The sequence below is a fragment of the Juglans microcarpa x Juglans regia genome, chromosome 2S (genome assembly GCF_004785595.1).
Source record: "Juglans microcarpa x Juglans regia isolate MS1-56 chromosome 2S, Jm3101_v1.0, whole genome shotgun sequence".
In the NCBI taxonomy this organism is placed as follows: domain Eukaryota; kingdom Viridiplantae; phylum Streptophyta; class Magnoliopsida; order Fagales; family Juglandaceae; genus Juglans; species Juglans microcarpa x Juglans regia.
Window position 1 is genome coordinate 15136216 of NC_054597.1, and position 15444 is coordinate 15151659.

At 34.5% G+C, this 15444-nt stretch overlaps 1 protein-coding gene and 1 non-coding gene across 3 annotated transcripts; both read left to right on the plus strand.

Moving 5' to 3' along the window:
* The first annotated feature begins 10433 nt into the window (after window positions 1–10433).
* On the plus strand, window positions 10434–14199 carry LOC121253645 (protein Mpv17). 2 transcript variants are annotated; one of them, XM_041153637.1, is made up of 7 exons: window positions 10434–10780; window positions 12483–12638; window positions 12741–12873; window positions 13069–13108; window positions 13684–13830; window positions 13922–13932; window positions 13964–14199. In XM_041153637.1, exons 1-5 carry the CDS (start codon window positions 10511–10513, stop codon window positions 13769–13771), a joined length of 687 nt encoding a protein of 228 aa, XP_041009571.1. In that variant the 5' UTR covers window positions 10434–10510; the 3' UTR covers window positions 13772–13830; window positions 13922–13932; window positions 13964–14199. The 2 variants fall into 2 exon arrangements, with proteins under 2 accessions (XP_041009571.1, XP_041009572.1); XM_041153638.1 differs by lacking the exons at window positions 13684–13830; window positions 13922–13932; window positions 13964–14199 and adding an exon at window positions 13230–13667.
* On the plus strand, window positions 12850–12974 carry LOC121253739. The gene has a single exon (XR_005938462.1). It is a non-coding gene; the product is annotated as a small nucleolar RNA snoR80 (small nucleolar RNA).
* Window positions 14200–15444: the final 1245 nt, after the last annotated feature.

Here is a 15444-nt window from a genome sequence, read left to right on the forward strand (position 1 = left end):
ATCAATAACTCACGCATAGAAAAACTTAGCGCACAAGGTTTGCTTTCTTTAAACAAATAACCATTATGCTTGTAAAACTTACTAAATGCTGCCTTATCACATGCCATATACACATTAGAAAAGTCAGCATCATCGGTATACATTTGTTTCACATATTCAAACCCAAACATTTTAGCACTCATAGAAGTAAGAAGTAGATACCTTCGGGATAGAGCATCAACAACAATGTTCTCCTTACCTTACTTGTAACGAATGACATATGGAAATGTCTCAATATATTCTTAGTGAAGAAGGCTATCCTGCATCAAAACAGCTCCAATCCCTATTCCTGAGGCATCACATTCAATCTCAAAAGTTTTGTTAAAATTAGGTAATGTTAACACAGGTGCAGAGCATAACCTTTCTTTAATAGTGGCAAAAGCATTCTCTTGATCAGCCTCCCAATGAAACCCAACATTCCTTTTAATTACCTCAGTAAATAGTGCAGCAATGGTGCTAAAGTCTCTAACAAAACGCCGATAAAGGCTAGCTAAGCCATGAAAGCTTCTTAACTCAGTGATGCTCTTTGACGTTGGCCACTCCTTGATGACATTGATTTTCTCTTCATCCACCTCAATACCTTTTGTACTAACAACATAACCAAGAAAAACAACTTTGTCCATGCAAAAGGTACATTTCTTAAAATTAGCATACAACTTTTCACATATCAACACATCAAACACATACATCAAATGCTCAATATGTTCATTTAAGTCCTTACTGTACACTAGGATATTATTAAAGTACACAACCACAAACTTGCCTATGAACTCACGTAGGACATGGTTCATTAATCTCATGAAAGTACTAGGCGCATTTGTAAGTCCAAATGACATAACCAACCATTCATAAAACCCATACTTAGTCTTAAAAGCAGTTTTTCATTCATCACCCTTTTTCATTCTAATTTGATGGTACCCACTTTTAAGATCAATTTTACTGAAAATGCATGAGACATGCAATTCATCAAGCATATTATCTAATTTAGGAATGGTATGTCGATACTTTACAGTGATATTGTTGATCGCCCTGCAATCAATATACATCCTCCACGTCTCATAGCAGCTCCGAGCACAAAATCAATCTGATGCTTAATGCCTCTAATGGGTGGCAACTCATTTGGCATCTCTTCTAGAAATACATTCTCAAACTCCAACAAAGAAGTAGCCAAACTAGGAAAAGACTTTGGGGTTAGGGTTTAGGGTTTAGGGTTAGGGTTATTTTTATCAAGATTAAGATAAGACTCTTTATAGATAAGAAAAATCATAGGGTGATCTGCTAAGAAAGCCCTCTTAACCTCATTCTCTCTTGCATAGAAACTCACTTTTTTCTTTCATTTTTTCTCTGCAGACTCTCCTTTTTTTTTCACTCTTTCTTTTTTGCTCATTTTCACTCTTTCTTTTTTGAGTAACCTCATTTTTCAGTTTCAGTTGGTCCTCATGGACTTGTCTTAGAGTTAAATGAGTAAATTTGATTGTTTTGCCATCATTTTCAAAGTTGTACATATTCTTAAACTCATCATGTATTACCTTCCTATCATACTGTCACAGTCTCCCTAACAAAATATGGCCAGCATGCATAGGCACAACATTACAAAGCACTTCATCTTGATACTTTCCAATTGAAAAAGTAACTAACACTTGTTTATCCACCCTAATCTCTCCACATCATTCAACCACTGCAATTTGTATGGTCTAGAGTATTTTAAGATTGGTAAATTCAATTTCTCAACCAAAGTAGTGCTAGCCACATTAGTACAACTCCCCCATCAATGATCATATTACATATCTTGTTGTTGACATGGCATCTAGTATAGAAAATGTTCTCTCTCTGTTGCTCTGCATCATCCACCTTAATGTGTGTATTAAGAGTACGCCTGGCAACAAAAGACTTACCTGTCACGGGGTATTCCACTCCATCATCATCACTAGCATCAACCAACTCGGGCATCTCATCACTATTATCCTCACTCTCAGTCATCACCTCCCCATTGTCACTCATAATCATCACCTACTTGTTCGGACATTAATAAAAGATGTCCCTGAACCCAAACACTTAAACCATTTAATATCTCCATTCCTTGAAGGTTGAGATTCTACCTTGGGTTTGTTGCTAGTTCCCTCATCTTTTCCCTTAGGTGGTTCGGTCTTTCTCTTTGTTTCAACAAGATCATTCCTATCTCACTTTGATTTTCAAGTAGTGCCAAAAACTGAAGTGTATCTTGCTGTCCCTTTTTTTCTTTAACTGCCTCTCCACCTTCATAGTCATGTGCACCATGTCCTCTACCTCCACATAATGTTATAATTCAACTACATTGGCTATTTTCCTATTCAAACCACTCAAAAATCTAGTCATGGTGGCCTTCTGGTCCTCCTCTACATTAGCCCGAATCATCGCCACATTCATCTCCTTATGGTAATCCTCCACACTCCTAGACCCTGTCGAAGATTTTGAAGTTTTTTGTAAAGGTCCCTATAGTAGTGACTAGGTACAAATCTCCGCCTCATGAGAACTTTCAGCTTTCCCCATATCTATACAGGCCTCTTATAATTCATCATCCTATTGGTCACTAACTGATCCCACCAAATAATAGCATAATCAGTGAACTCAATCACCGCTACCTTCACTTTCTTCTCCTAAGAGTAATTATGACAATCAAACACCAACTCTATTTTTTTCTCCCACTCTAGATAAACCTCAGGGTCAGTTCTACCTTGAAAAAATGGTATTTTCATTTTGATGCTCTCAAGATCTCTATCTACACCATCCCGACCCCTAGGTTCCCCTCAAGTCCTCTTTCACGCCTAACTCTTATATGTCTACCCGACCCAACTTTAGGTGTTAGGTCTTCCACATCCTTACCATATTCTTCATTCTCATACTTATTTTCAACCCTAGGCTTACGTCGCCTCCTATCTCTCCCACCTTGCAGATTTCTAATCGCTATTTCTTGATGATCCATCATATCCCTCACTTCATCAAATACAAAGTTCAACCGCTCAAACTGTTGTTACATAGCTTGCAACACAAATGATTAGTTATCTGTCATCCCCTTTGGTGATAATTCACTCATATGAGACATCGTAATATGCTGCATAAAAAGAATGTCAATGAAAAACCTCACACACCCCCTTACGTGTTTACACTCGAATAATGGCACTCTACTCGTGTTTCACTCTTAATTGATTTTTTCCCGATAATAGTCTCACACTCTCTTGCCTTTTACCTCAAGCGTTTTTCCATTCAAGTTCCTTAAGAACTAGTTGAACTAAATCAAGAAAATACAACCTTGTATTATTCTAGCCAACAATAAGTTCAAGAAATAAGGAAGGAATAAAATGACACGATACCCAAAGAATTTATACGAGGGAAAGAGTAATTATATATATATATATATATAAAAGATACCAACTAAAAAGATGTATTCAACCTCGTTGATGATAAAACTCAATCAATAAATGTCTTTCTTTCTCTTTGTTGTAACTATGTAGCAACATTTGAATATACTACATTTTCTTTTCTTTTCTTTTTCGAATTTTCTTTCTTTTTCTTTTCTTTTTTTTCCTTTCCTTTCTCTTATTTTCTCTAATTTAATCACAAATAACAATATTCAAATGTGAAAATCAAGTAATTGAATTCAAATACACAAGAATGGACAATGAAATAGAAGAGAATCAATGAAATGGTACTCTAAGCAATTGACAAACTTAGAGATACAAGAAATCCTAGAATTTTGAAACCCTTGGGGATGCAAATTTCAGTCAAACCAAAAACCCTAAGAATTTCAATAGCCTACTTTTTGTTTTTTGTGTTTTGTTTTTTGTTTTTTTTGTTTTTTCTTTGGCAACCCAAATCAAAGAACAAGGTAACTCTAATCAAAGAATAAGAAAACCCTACAAAACAATGAGAAATTCGGCAGCCCTAGGATGAAGGAAACTTCTACACTTTTTTTTTTTTTTTTTTTTTTTTTGCAACCCTAATCAAAGAACAAGGTAACCCTAATCAAAGAATAAGAAAACCCTACAAAACAATGAGAAATTCAGCAGCCCTAGGATTAAGGAAATTTCTACATTTTTTTTATTTTTTATAAGTAATGTAAGAATTAAAAAATAGAATAAGACCTGATTAGAAACCGAGCTCTGAATACCAAATGTTATGAACCCATGGGAATGAAATCCCTTAAACCCACAATCAATTTGAAAACTCATCTAAGAAAGTCAAAATCAATTCAATGGATGGAGAATCTAGACCTGTTGAGAACTCGTTTCAAGAACCTAAATTATATTAAAACATAGATCCGTTGAATAAACTGTCTCAAGAACCCATATTACAAGGAGGAATGCCACAAAGGTTGTGATTTACTTTTGATAAGTTCAAAAATAATCAAGAACAAGAGGAGTAAACTCAACTCACAATGAAAATTAAATATTGTTTAAAGAGCTTGTGTTGGACGGCTATACGGTATTTAAATACCTAACCCCAATTAACCCTAGGCCAAAACAAGGCCCATTTTTTCCAAAATGCCCCTGGATGAATAGTGTCATGGCTACAGTAACTCTTGAAACCCTAGTTCAACAAAATAAAATGTATGTGGGCCAAGCATCCTCAAGCCCGATTATTCTAGACTAATTCCTATAACTAATAAAATAAATCATTTAAATGATTTAAACAAATTGAAAGCCTTCAATAACAATAGGCCCAAATAATAACTCTAAGTCATGTTTTCCGCATCTTGTATCAAGTGGATCAAAACTGGTTCTCCTTCTTTCAAGCCCATCTTGAATGTTGGGCTCTTGCTAGTTTCATTCCAAGTGGATTGCACCAATCCTTGCATTGCTTTATTGATCTTCTTGACTCTTGATTTTGTAATTGACCCATTTGGAATTTGCAGAAGATCTTTAAGAGCAGACCCACCTTGGTTCTTTTCACCAGTTAACCTCCGATGTCAAAGTTAGTAAATATTCTTGTAGGGTAGCAAATAAGTAAGAGAGTCTAGGAGTTAAAGAGACATTCTCGTACCTGAGATCTGTTATTTATACTACAGGTCTGAGGAGCAGATAATGCTTGCTACCAAGAAGTCTGTGTCCCCCGTACTTTTCATTGTGTCAAATTCTTTAAATGTGGCGTGACTCTATGACGACATCATTAATGTGACGTATTGTCCAGGTGGTGGAGCTATTAATGCGGCGTGGTTATTCGACCTCCTTCTCTCAATCTGTCCCCTTGCTGGTCTGTTCATGCCTTTTCTGCTAGTAGATCAAGGGCTCCCCGGATATCACGCCTGTTGTGCGGGCGAGCACTTGAGGGGACCTTAGATCGACGAGTCTCATCCTTTGTAGCACCATCCCTCCTGTAAGTTGTGTACAAAGGAGCTTTCCTGTGGGCTGGGTTAGAGGCTTGTTACTTCGGACCGGGCTTTTGATCTTGCGTCCTTTCATTTACGAGCCTCTTGGGCTTAGTGGGGAAAATCCCCTTACACTAATGATATGGATTAGATCTGGAAGAAATTTAATTTATCACATCAAATAGAAAAAGAAAAAGAAAAAGAAAAAGAAATCGCAGACATGATGCATGCAGACTTGAGCAATTACATGCATCCACATAGGAATTAGTTTCAACTCAATAAATTGCGAGCATGCTTGAAAATGAAATAGAATGGTGGAATTCCCATGTCTTGTTTTAGTCAGGAGCTTATGAAGAGTAATTTGAAAGGTCTACAATCAAAATAAATAGAATGTTGGAATTCCCTTTCATGTCCCATATTCAGGAGATGGTCAAGAACAATGTGCTCAAACAACGAGGGAAATAAATTGGCTCCTTCTGGGTGATATCAAGAGTTAAGCCTGATTCACGCATTCATAAAAGTTCCTCACAGGTTTCCTGCTTACCGAATGAGTCAGGAAAGGCTTCAAACATATCTCTCTTTTTTCTTTTTTTGTTTCAAACGTATCTCATCCAAAAATTTATTTATTTTTTAGTATAAATCCATTCTTATATCATTTCTGTAAAAATCATGTATTACATCCCTTTCCTCTCAATACAGTACTCATAATTACTGTTGGCCCTTCCTCAATCCATACCCTCTCTTCTTCGATACATAGAGCATGCTTTTGCTAACATATGTGCCATTGTGTTCCCCTTCCTTCTATTAAATTGCACCACCCATTTCTCTCTCCCTTCTAAAAGCCTTTTCAAATCTTCAACGATATGACCAAACCATGATAGATCTTCCACTTCTCTTTTGATAGCATTGATAACAATCTGTGCATCACCTTAAAGGTCACCTTCCTAAAAGCAAGTTCTATATGAAGATAGACCTTTCAAAGCTTAAATAGATTTTTCACTAATCAAGCATCTATACCAATTTATACAAAATACACCAATGGAAACTAAACTCAAAGAGGAACAACCTATATGAGGTAGTTTCATGATAATCTACTTCTTCAAAAAAATCAAGCAAGAATGACTAGAGAAATTGTCTAAAATCTTCTCTAGAATTCTCTCAAAGAAAATAAAGTTAAAGTAACCAAAACATGAAGAACAAGCCATGGACGACTTATAGAGCTAGGAGGCCAAGAGGGGATGTGAGGATGACCACTTGGTAATGGTTTTGTCAACCAAAACTACGGGCAAAACCATGGGCAGTAGCACATGGTTTTTAGACAAGGAAGCTTCCATGTGAAGGGCAGTGGTGAGGTAGCTGATTGACCTCCCATCAACTACTATTTGGGGTTGACATGGGCAGTAAAAGTACACTCATGGAAGTAGGAAAACTTCCTCAAGAAGCCATGCATAGGTGGAGCTTTTCAGTGTGCCTAAACTGATTGGGCCTCATTTAGGGTTTCAATAGGGTTTGGTTTGGGGTTTCGATTTCTAACAAGCCCAAATCTAAATTTTCTTAGCCTAATGAAATTACCAAGGTATAAAAGAATAAATAATGGTGTAATGACATGAATTTAAATGGTTAATAGCATGTGAAAGTGATTTAATCAAGTGATTAAACACTAAGCTAAAACAGGTAAACACTTAGGTTTGGGGTAACCATTTAGGGTTTGGGGAAACCTTTTAGGGTTTCAATTTTAACCAAAGTTTTGTTGTTTTAATTGGATCTCAAATATTTGGAGTTTCAAACCCTAATTTGGTCTGGCACAAAATGAATGGTTGGATGAAAGTGTTTGGCTTAGGTGACATGATCACCATGCTTAATTTTTTCATTCATTTCCTTTACATTTTCCATCTCATTGTTTCTCTTGGTGCCAAGTGTCCAATACTATTCACCAAGTGTGGTTAAGATCTTGCCAAGTATCCAAATAAAACTTCTCTAGACTGATTTGGACAATTCACACTGTAATTTGAAAACAACTGGATTGAGTGCTAACACAGATGTTACTAATTATTCCGAAAATGACGAAAATAACTTCGTACTATAAGATCCTAAATAATCCTACAAACCTAATAGTGAAATTCTTTTGCAATTTTCGAATCCTAAGCACCTTGAGTAAATCAAAATGCATTTTCAAGTAGCTATCATCTAGAAAATGAATTGTATTATTGTGCCGTAAAATCATAAATATTTATTTAAAACTAATGGCGCAAACTGTTTCTCAATCCTATACTTCTAAGTACCTCAAATAAATAAAATCGCGTTTCTACCACAAAAGTGAGTAAGAAATTGACTAAGCTGACAAACTAAAACCTACGTGATTGTTGGATTCGTGAGACCTTTTTGGGGTTTTCACAACGTTCCTAAAGTCCAAAGAAATTCATCCACTGAGTTTTTGGCAGGTCGTTACAATAATTGATCGCATGAATCTTCCAACAATCTAAAATATCAAAATTGGGTGATTTTATTGCACATCCGCGGATAATATCTATCCACCTCAAGTCTAGACTCCATAAAATTCTCCTCCTACAAAAGTTTGTCTAACGGGAGATCAAATCTATGCAAGACTGGTACCAACTTACCAATGTTTGTAGAAATAGTAGTTCGTCTTCCTTAAGTCTCATTAAAACTACCCCCACTAGCCACACAAAATGTATTATATTGCTAGGTCAAGTGGCTTAAAAAGAGTTTCACCTTTGCCTTTATCCTATGGGCCAACTCGTCCTCTTTGTATTTTCTCAACCAAAACCTCATTGCTTTCATCTTGTATTGTGGACCAAGCACGAAAGTAGTATATATCATCAAGTTGAATTTATCTGTGCTTCCCTAATAATTGTCATGCTTATTTTTCATACTATTATCTATAGTATTAGTGATAATATCATCACTCGTACATATATAATTTAATACATCTTCAATTATGAACATTTTCTCAAAATATATATTGGTAGTCATGCACAAAGAATCAAATATGCTCAATGTAACTTTACAAAAAATTCTCAATAACTTTACAAATTTCGTGCACTTTTCAATTATCACAAGTGAGATTCACAAACTGAGCATCCCAATTCCCCATACTCATTAGTCAAATGGTTTTTGATGTTTTTCAACAGTATTCAAGCAAACCATCCTCACACCAACTTTCCAGCTCCACATATTCATTGAAATTGACAAATCTTGCTGCTGAAAACTTCACATATCTGATAACATCCCTAATTTTTATTACAAAGTCGTAAGCATCTTTCAAGATGTCAGTAATAATCAAGTTCAATATATGATCGATCACACTATATGTGAAGAAACTTATTATCCTAAATGGTAGAATTCTTCTCATTTATCCTCTGTTTTATGTAATCAACGACAATATCATTAGATGATACGTTATTAATGGTAATGGTCAAAATTTTATGAATTCCCTACTCTTTCAATTTCGAGTACAACATCTACAGTTTCGCCATATGGTTAGGAATTTGGATTAGAGTAATATTTTCTTAAAGTTTGGCGAAATAACTCGATCAACTATGACTGTTTCTGCCACTAAAAATTTGACAAAATTCACTTTGGTAACACTAACTTAGGGGACCAAATAGATGTGTTATTTTCTCCCATCCATTGCATTTCTTTAATCCAAATACAATGACTTAGAGCATTTGGAATTAAACAAAATTAATTTTTCATGTGGCAGACTACTACATGTTTTTCATTAAGTAAAATGAACAGAAGAATCAAAGAAAATTTTAAATTTTTCATCACACAAGGGATTATTCCTAAAAAGTTCATTCGAGGCAAAACACATGAGGTTACAAATCCAATTATCATTAAACGACTTATAGGTAACAAAACTCTAGATATATACGTAAGAGCACTCCCAATGGCTTTTCTATTATACAAAAAATATAAATAATTTGAAGAATTGTTCTAAAAAGAAGCTCCATCTGATTATGTAAAATGAATTGTAAAATACATTTAGCTACAGTACTCCGCTACATGTAGTGGGTACTGTTCATCTTGTAAAAATTTTTTTATTCTTGATATTTCATTTACTCCTTCATTTTTATTTGCTTTGATTTTTATCATATAAGCAAATTAATTTTATTGTTCATCATTTAAAACACATATATTTCATTTTCTTCTAAAAAATATATTGGAATTATTTTTCAACCAATTTTTTCATATTTGATTTTATTTTTAATTTTTATTTAGTTTATATATTTTTGTTTTACGTGTATAGGACTGAATTATTTTACATTGTATATAAAAATAAATTACAAATATAAAAAAAATATGAATATTGTAAATTTATTGATAGAAATGAAATATTTAAAAAGAATATTTAAATGATATAGAGAAAAAATAGATAAGCTGATGGATGACATATTGTAAAAGTCAGTATATAAAATAGAAAAAGTGAATTTTTGTGATGTATTTTAAAAAATAAGATAAAGAATCCATTAAGAATGCTCTAAACATATCTTTTGTTGTTTGTCATTTTGTGGCACTGACAAGTGAGTATTAGGTTTGTAATTTCCGTTAATTAATTAAAAAGATTTAGACAAAGATACAATTTTACAAATATTACCTTAAAGATTTGAGTAGTGTTGAGGGTGTAGATCGATGATTGGTCTCAAGAAGTTATTATTTAAAAAAAAAAATTAATAGATTTTTTCATATATTTAAATATTTTAAAAAAATTCATAATATTATTAAAAAAACACATCCGTAATTACTAGGTACAAAATAAAAAATGTCCGGACTTGTGTCAAGATTCAATTCTCGGCAGCTCTATCATTTTTTTTTTATTTTAATAGAAATTTTATATTATTATTTTCTTTATTAAAAAAAGATTGATTTTTTTATTTATTTTTCTAACAAAGATACGAGTTTGAAAAATAAAGTTAGACTATATATCAACCTACACTCTCCACACATTTTATGTGATATCACTTTTTTTTTTTTTTTAACCAACATTAAGTGTGCCACGGTATGCTGCTGTAAATATTAAATAATCAGTTAGGACCATGCCTGCCTACAGTCATCTCAAAAAATCTTTCTTTTTGGGTATTCTATTACTTCTTGCTGCTTTCAGAAATGGAGGCTTTGGGCGGAGGCCTTGGCGGGCTCTGGGGCTTAAACTCCCCCTTCCGGAAAAGAACTGACACCGGATCCAAATCCAATTCCAAATCCTCCGATTCCGTCGAGGCGACTAGCAGAGCCGGTTACCGCTTCCCATTGAAGCAAGCCGTCACGGCTGGCTCACTCGCTCTCGCCGGCGACACTATTGCTCAGCTCAGTGAGCGTTGGAGGAAAGGAAAAGCGCTGAACCAGAACACTGTCTCTGATTCCCATGGCTTCACAAAGGTTAGAGGAGTATTGTGGTTTTTTCTTTTTTCCTCTCTTTCTCCTTCTGTTGGGGTTGCTTTTATTCCGTTTTTAGTTGCTGAATGTTTCGAGAGTTATGCTTTGTTTTCCTCTATTTGGTGTCCAATTGAAGTATTTATTCGTCTGTTTGGCTTCTTAGAAAAACGTTGTTTAAAGTAGAGAAATGAAAATTTTGTGAATTTTGGAGTTGTTGAATGCCTTTTTGTTTTTCTTTCAAATTTCTATGCCGTTGGTAGCTAACAGCTCTTTAAGTGAATTTTCTCTTTTCTTTGAGTACGTACATTTCTGTTATATGCTCTCTTTGGTTGCTCAAAACCTAGAATCTTTTTCCAGTTTAGACTGTTCTGGGCGTAGCAAAGCAAAGGGTTCGAGAGATATACATGAGCTAGTTTTTTACAGTTGAGCCTTTGTTCTTTCGTAAGTTAGGCTTGTGACTTTCAAAATCCAATATAGCATGACCCTAAAATTCTAGAGAATGTTAAGAATTTAAGATGACCTTTTTTCTTCATCTGTCTATGGCTATCTATATAGCTAAATATCCACATTGACGCCAACTGAGTTTCCTACTTCTACTCAATTCTTCATATTTGCTACCCGCTGTAACAAGGGCTGGTTATTGATTTCAGCGGTGGCGGAGTCAAGATTTATATTCAGTTGGTGCAAAATTTTACTAATATAATTGATAGAAATAATAATTTATTATGATAATATTTTTTGGCTTTTGGTTTGTCATATTTTAAAACCATTTCTCACTAATTCTACAAAAAACAAAAATGTCTCCTTCAATATATGTAACAATATTATCGATTATGCTATCGATTTTCTACGATGTTGTAACAAAACATCTCTCTCAAATGTTTTTTTTTTCAAGGTATCCCAGTTGTGTTATAGATGGGATGCTTTAAATGGTGTGATAATGAATGAGTCATTCAGGATGTTTTGAGAGTTTTGGTGTTTTTTTCAAATACTAGTTTTCGGAATCTTTCCGGAAAGCTGATTTACTATTTTTTGTTTGAGAGTATAATTTTTAATGATTAAAATTAAAAGAAATTAAAGAAATTAAATTTTATATACAAGTTAATAACTAGAAAAATTTTAGTCTGTGCAATTGCACCCACTTTGCCACTGCAGTCTAATACCCTGTATTTGGTATTGTATATATTGGAGAAGTTTTGGCCTCGTTTGGTTACGCAGTTCAGATGAGATGAGATGTTTTGTTTAAGTTAAATGAATAAAATATTGTTATATATAAATTTTTAATATTATTTTTGTTTTGGGATTTGAAAATGTTGAATTATTTATTATATTTTGTGGGAAAGTTTGAGAAAGTTGTAATGATTATATAAGATGAGATGAGATGAGATAGTTTGGTTTTGTGTAACCAAACCAGCCTAATTTGATGGCATATGGAAAATGATGTACATGCAAGCCCCATGCAAGCCTTTTGAAAAAAAAATTGGGGCCCACTTTAAAAATCACTATTCTATGATCAATCTCACTCCTTTCTCAAAGGGCTTGCACGTCCTGGGCCTATAATCTAGCATTATACGGCATATTTTCGCCCACTCTCCATTTCTAGTTTACTAATTATAGTTAGATGGTTTCTTTCTATATCATTTTGGTATTTAATCTAATTGCTCACATCCCTAAGTTCGATCCTTAACCAAAATCTTTCTCTTAGGATGTAATGTCGACTCTCCTTTCAGACCACGATTGGCTCCGTGCCCTGCGGATGATTTCCTATGGATTTCTTTTCTATGGCCCTGGTTCTTATGCATGGTACCAGTACCTAGACCGTTGTATGCCAAAGCAAACGGTGGAGAATGTAATGCTGAAGGTACACTCCTTATGAATTTTACTTCTCACAATGAGTATTTTTATTAATATAAGTTATTTAGAAAATGAATGGAAAATCCTTTATAGTTCTATTTACTTGCAGGTTCTATTAAACCAAATTGTGCTCGGTCCATCTGTGATTGCTGTTGTTTTTGCATGGAACAACTTATGGCAGGGGAAGTTCTTACAACTGCTGGAAAAGTACCAGAAAGATGCTCTTCCGACATTACTTTACGGTAAAAAGGACCTTTGACTTAATACTTATCTAACATTTGTGGTTTTCCTGATCAATGGTTGCTTTCAATGTCATTTGATCCTGGAAATATCACATACATTACTTATTACCAACATTAGGTTTACCCATAAAAAAATCGATATGTTAGCTTGATAATGTGGTCCCGATTTCCCATAATTTGATTTTATTTATGCAGGATTTAGATTCTGGATCCCTGTCAGTGCATTGAATTTCTGGTACACTTTGACATCTTTCTCTGTTGTATTCCCCCCTTATTATAAGTACTTATGATCAAGAAAAGCCCTGGTGCCTGCACAGGTCCTAAAACAATAGAATTTCTTTGTGTTTTGAAAAAAGGGTATGGGGAGAAGAAAGCTGAAAAAGAAATTTTGGGTTTTGACCCAGATCTGGTGACTGGTAAGGGTCAAGAAGTGTGATAAATTCATACTTGAGTTTTCATGTAAAACGAACAGGTCTTGCCTCTCAAACATATTTATTAGGAATAACGAGGATGTAATTTGGTGTCTCAGTCCTTTTCTTTACCAAGTTATTTTCACAGTTTCAAGGTTCAACATGGAGTGAAAAAACTTTTACAGACTATATTCCCTACTAGGGGATACTTGTTGGATGCTTTTCTGGTTGATAGAACTCCTGAACTATACTGCCTTTAACTGGAGATTGAAACTCATTTCAAAATGAGTTCAAACTTAAAACGCACTGAATTCGATCATCATACAATTAACCGCTACTTTGGTGATTTTAACATCTAACTGAACATGCCTTGGCCATTACGCAAATGGCATCTTTACAGGGTGGTGCCGCTTCAAGCCCGTGTAGCTTTCATGTCCATGGGCTCCATCTTCTGGAACTTCTGTTTGTCTTCAACTATGAGCAAGTAACTCATTTTCATGAGTTCAGTTAATGACTTGGTACCAGCATGTGGAATTTTGAGCACGAGGTATTTTCTCATTGAATCTCCTTTCCTTAATTCAAGATGATTACTTTGGTTGTTAAAACGTGGATTTTTTTATTATTTTTTATTTTTGTAGGTTAATTTGTGGGCTGATTAAATTCTTCTCAAAAAATTTGCTGGCTGAAATAGGATCTAGTTAAGAGCACTGGAAATTGGGAGCGGTGATTTTAATATTTTTTTCATTTCACTTGGTTGGCAACACATTCTCATCAAATTTTCTTAACAATTCTGTCCTCGTGAATTCGTTTGGCTCTAGAACCACAAACACAGGGTTTTTGCTCATGATTGTGTTGGTACATTAACTGAAATACGTGTAACTGCAGTGCTCATTTATTTATGTGCCCATTTCCCATTCTTTTGTGTTTCTTTTGTTTTGGTTTGACGTCCACATTGAATCTAATTATTTATCATGAATTTCATCAAAACTTTTCAAAGCTATTGATAATATGTTGGTCTCACTTGGTTTAACAAGTACAGTTTTTCTACTCCAGGAGTAGGAGTATTACCAGTTTACTAGAAGCAACCATCTGCTTTTAGAGAGCACCATACAGAAAGTTAACCGCATTAGAGTAAAATAAACCCTCTTGAACAATATTCACCACTCGAAAGGGTCAAGATATTAAATATAAATATGTATATCGTTCTGTGACCAAACAATCAGATTCTAGAATTAGTCTAGAGATACCTGGCTGAAGACAAAATTCATGACCTCGAAGCATAGCAACCAGTTCCACTGTTTCTGGATCATCAACCTCGTTCTCAACTTTACTTGCTTCCATTATAACACTGCCCCTTTCATCCCTGAGTATAACCCCCACTCCAGCTTTATGCTGGCTAAAGAATATAGCTCAATCAACATTAAGCTTGAGAAAATCAGTAGGAGGTTTCCAGTTGCACACTGTCTTTGGATTTGAACTTGAAGACTGCACCAGCTCGTTGTGGAATTTCATCAAGGAAAATGCATAAGCAAACACTTGTTTAGGTGCAAAAGAAATATTCTCATGAATCCTCTTATTTCTCCTAAACCATAATCCTCATTCCAGCAACACCAGATCCAAAAAACTCTTGAGGTTCTGCAAATTGGGTAAAAATGGAGATGTTAATTTCGGTTATTGGGTTTTAGGTTGTAGGGAAAGGGTACTCTGCAATTCTTATATGAGTAATGATATACACACAACACATTATACGACATATTCTTATATATATATATATATATATATATATAACCAGTTGTTATGGGCCTGTTATGCACGTAAATGTTTCTTGGTTGTTTTGGTGGTCTTTTTCCTATCTGGTTGTTATGGTGTCTCGGCGAAGGGCAAAAAACTAATGCATTGGGTATTTTAGTTTTCATTTCCAAGGTCTGGGCTTGATTCAGTTTTCGGTTCTTTCTGGAAAATTTAGAAAAAAAAAAGGTTGTGCCTATATGTTGGTGTTCTTTATTTAGAAGATAATCCGATATGCATTTGTAGTGTGTTATTCCGGAAAATTCTGAAAGGGGAAGTAATTGCAAATATGTTGTTCCGTATATTATTGTTTTAAATTCTAGATTGATGCAACTACAAGATTTAGGCTGGTTTTGATAGTGAGTTGCAATGG

Excerpts from the sequence above, each read along its gene's own strand:
- LOC121253645 (XM_041153637.1), top strand. The coding sequence starts at position 10,511 with ATGGAGGCTTTGGGCGGAGGCCTTGGCGGGCTCTGGGGCTTAAACTCC. Across the intron at positions 12,639-12,740 it reads TGGAGAATGTAATGCTGAAG|GTTCTATTAAACCAAATTGT; the intron begins GTACACTCCTTA and ends ATTTACTTGCAG. Across the intron at positions 12,874-13,068 it reads TCTTCCGACATTACTTTACG|GATTTAGATTCTGGATCCCT; the intron begins GTAAAAAGGACC and ends TTATTTATGCAG.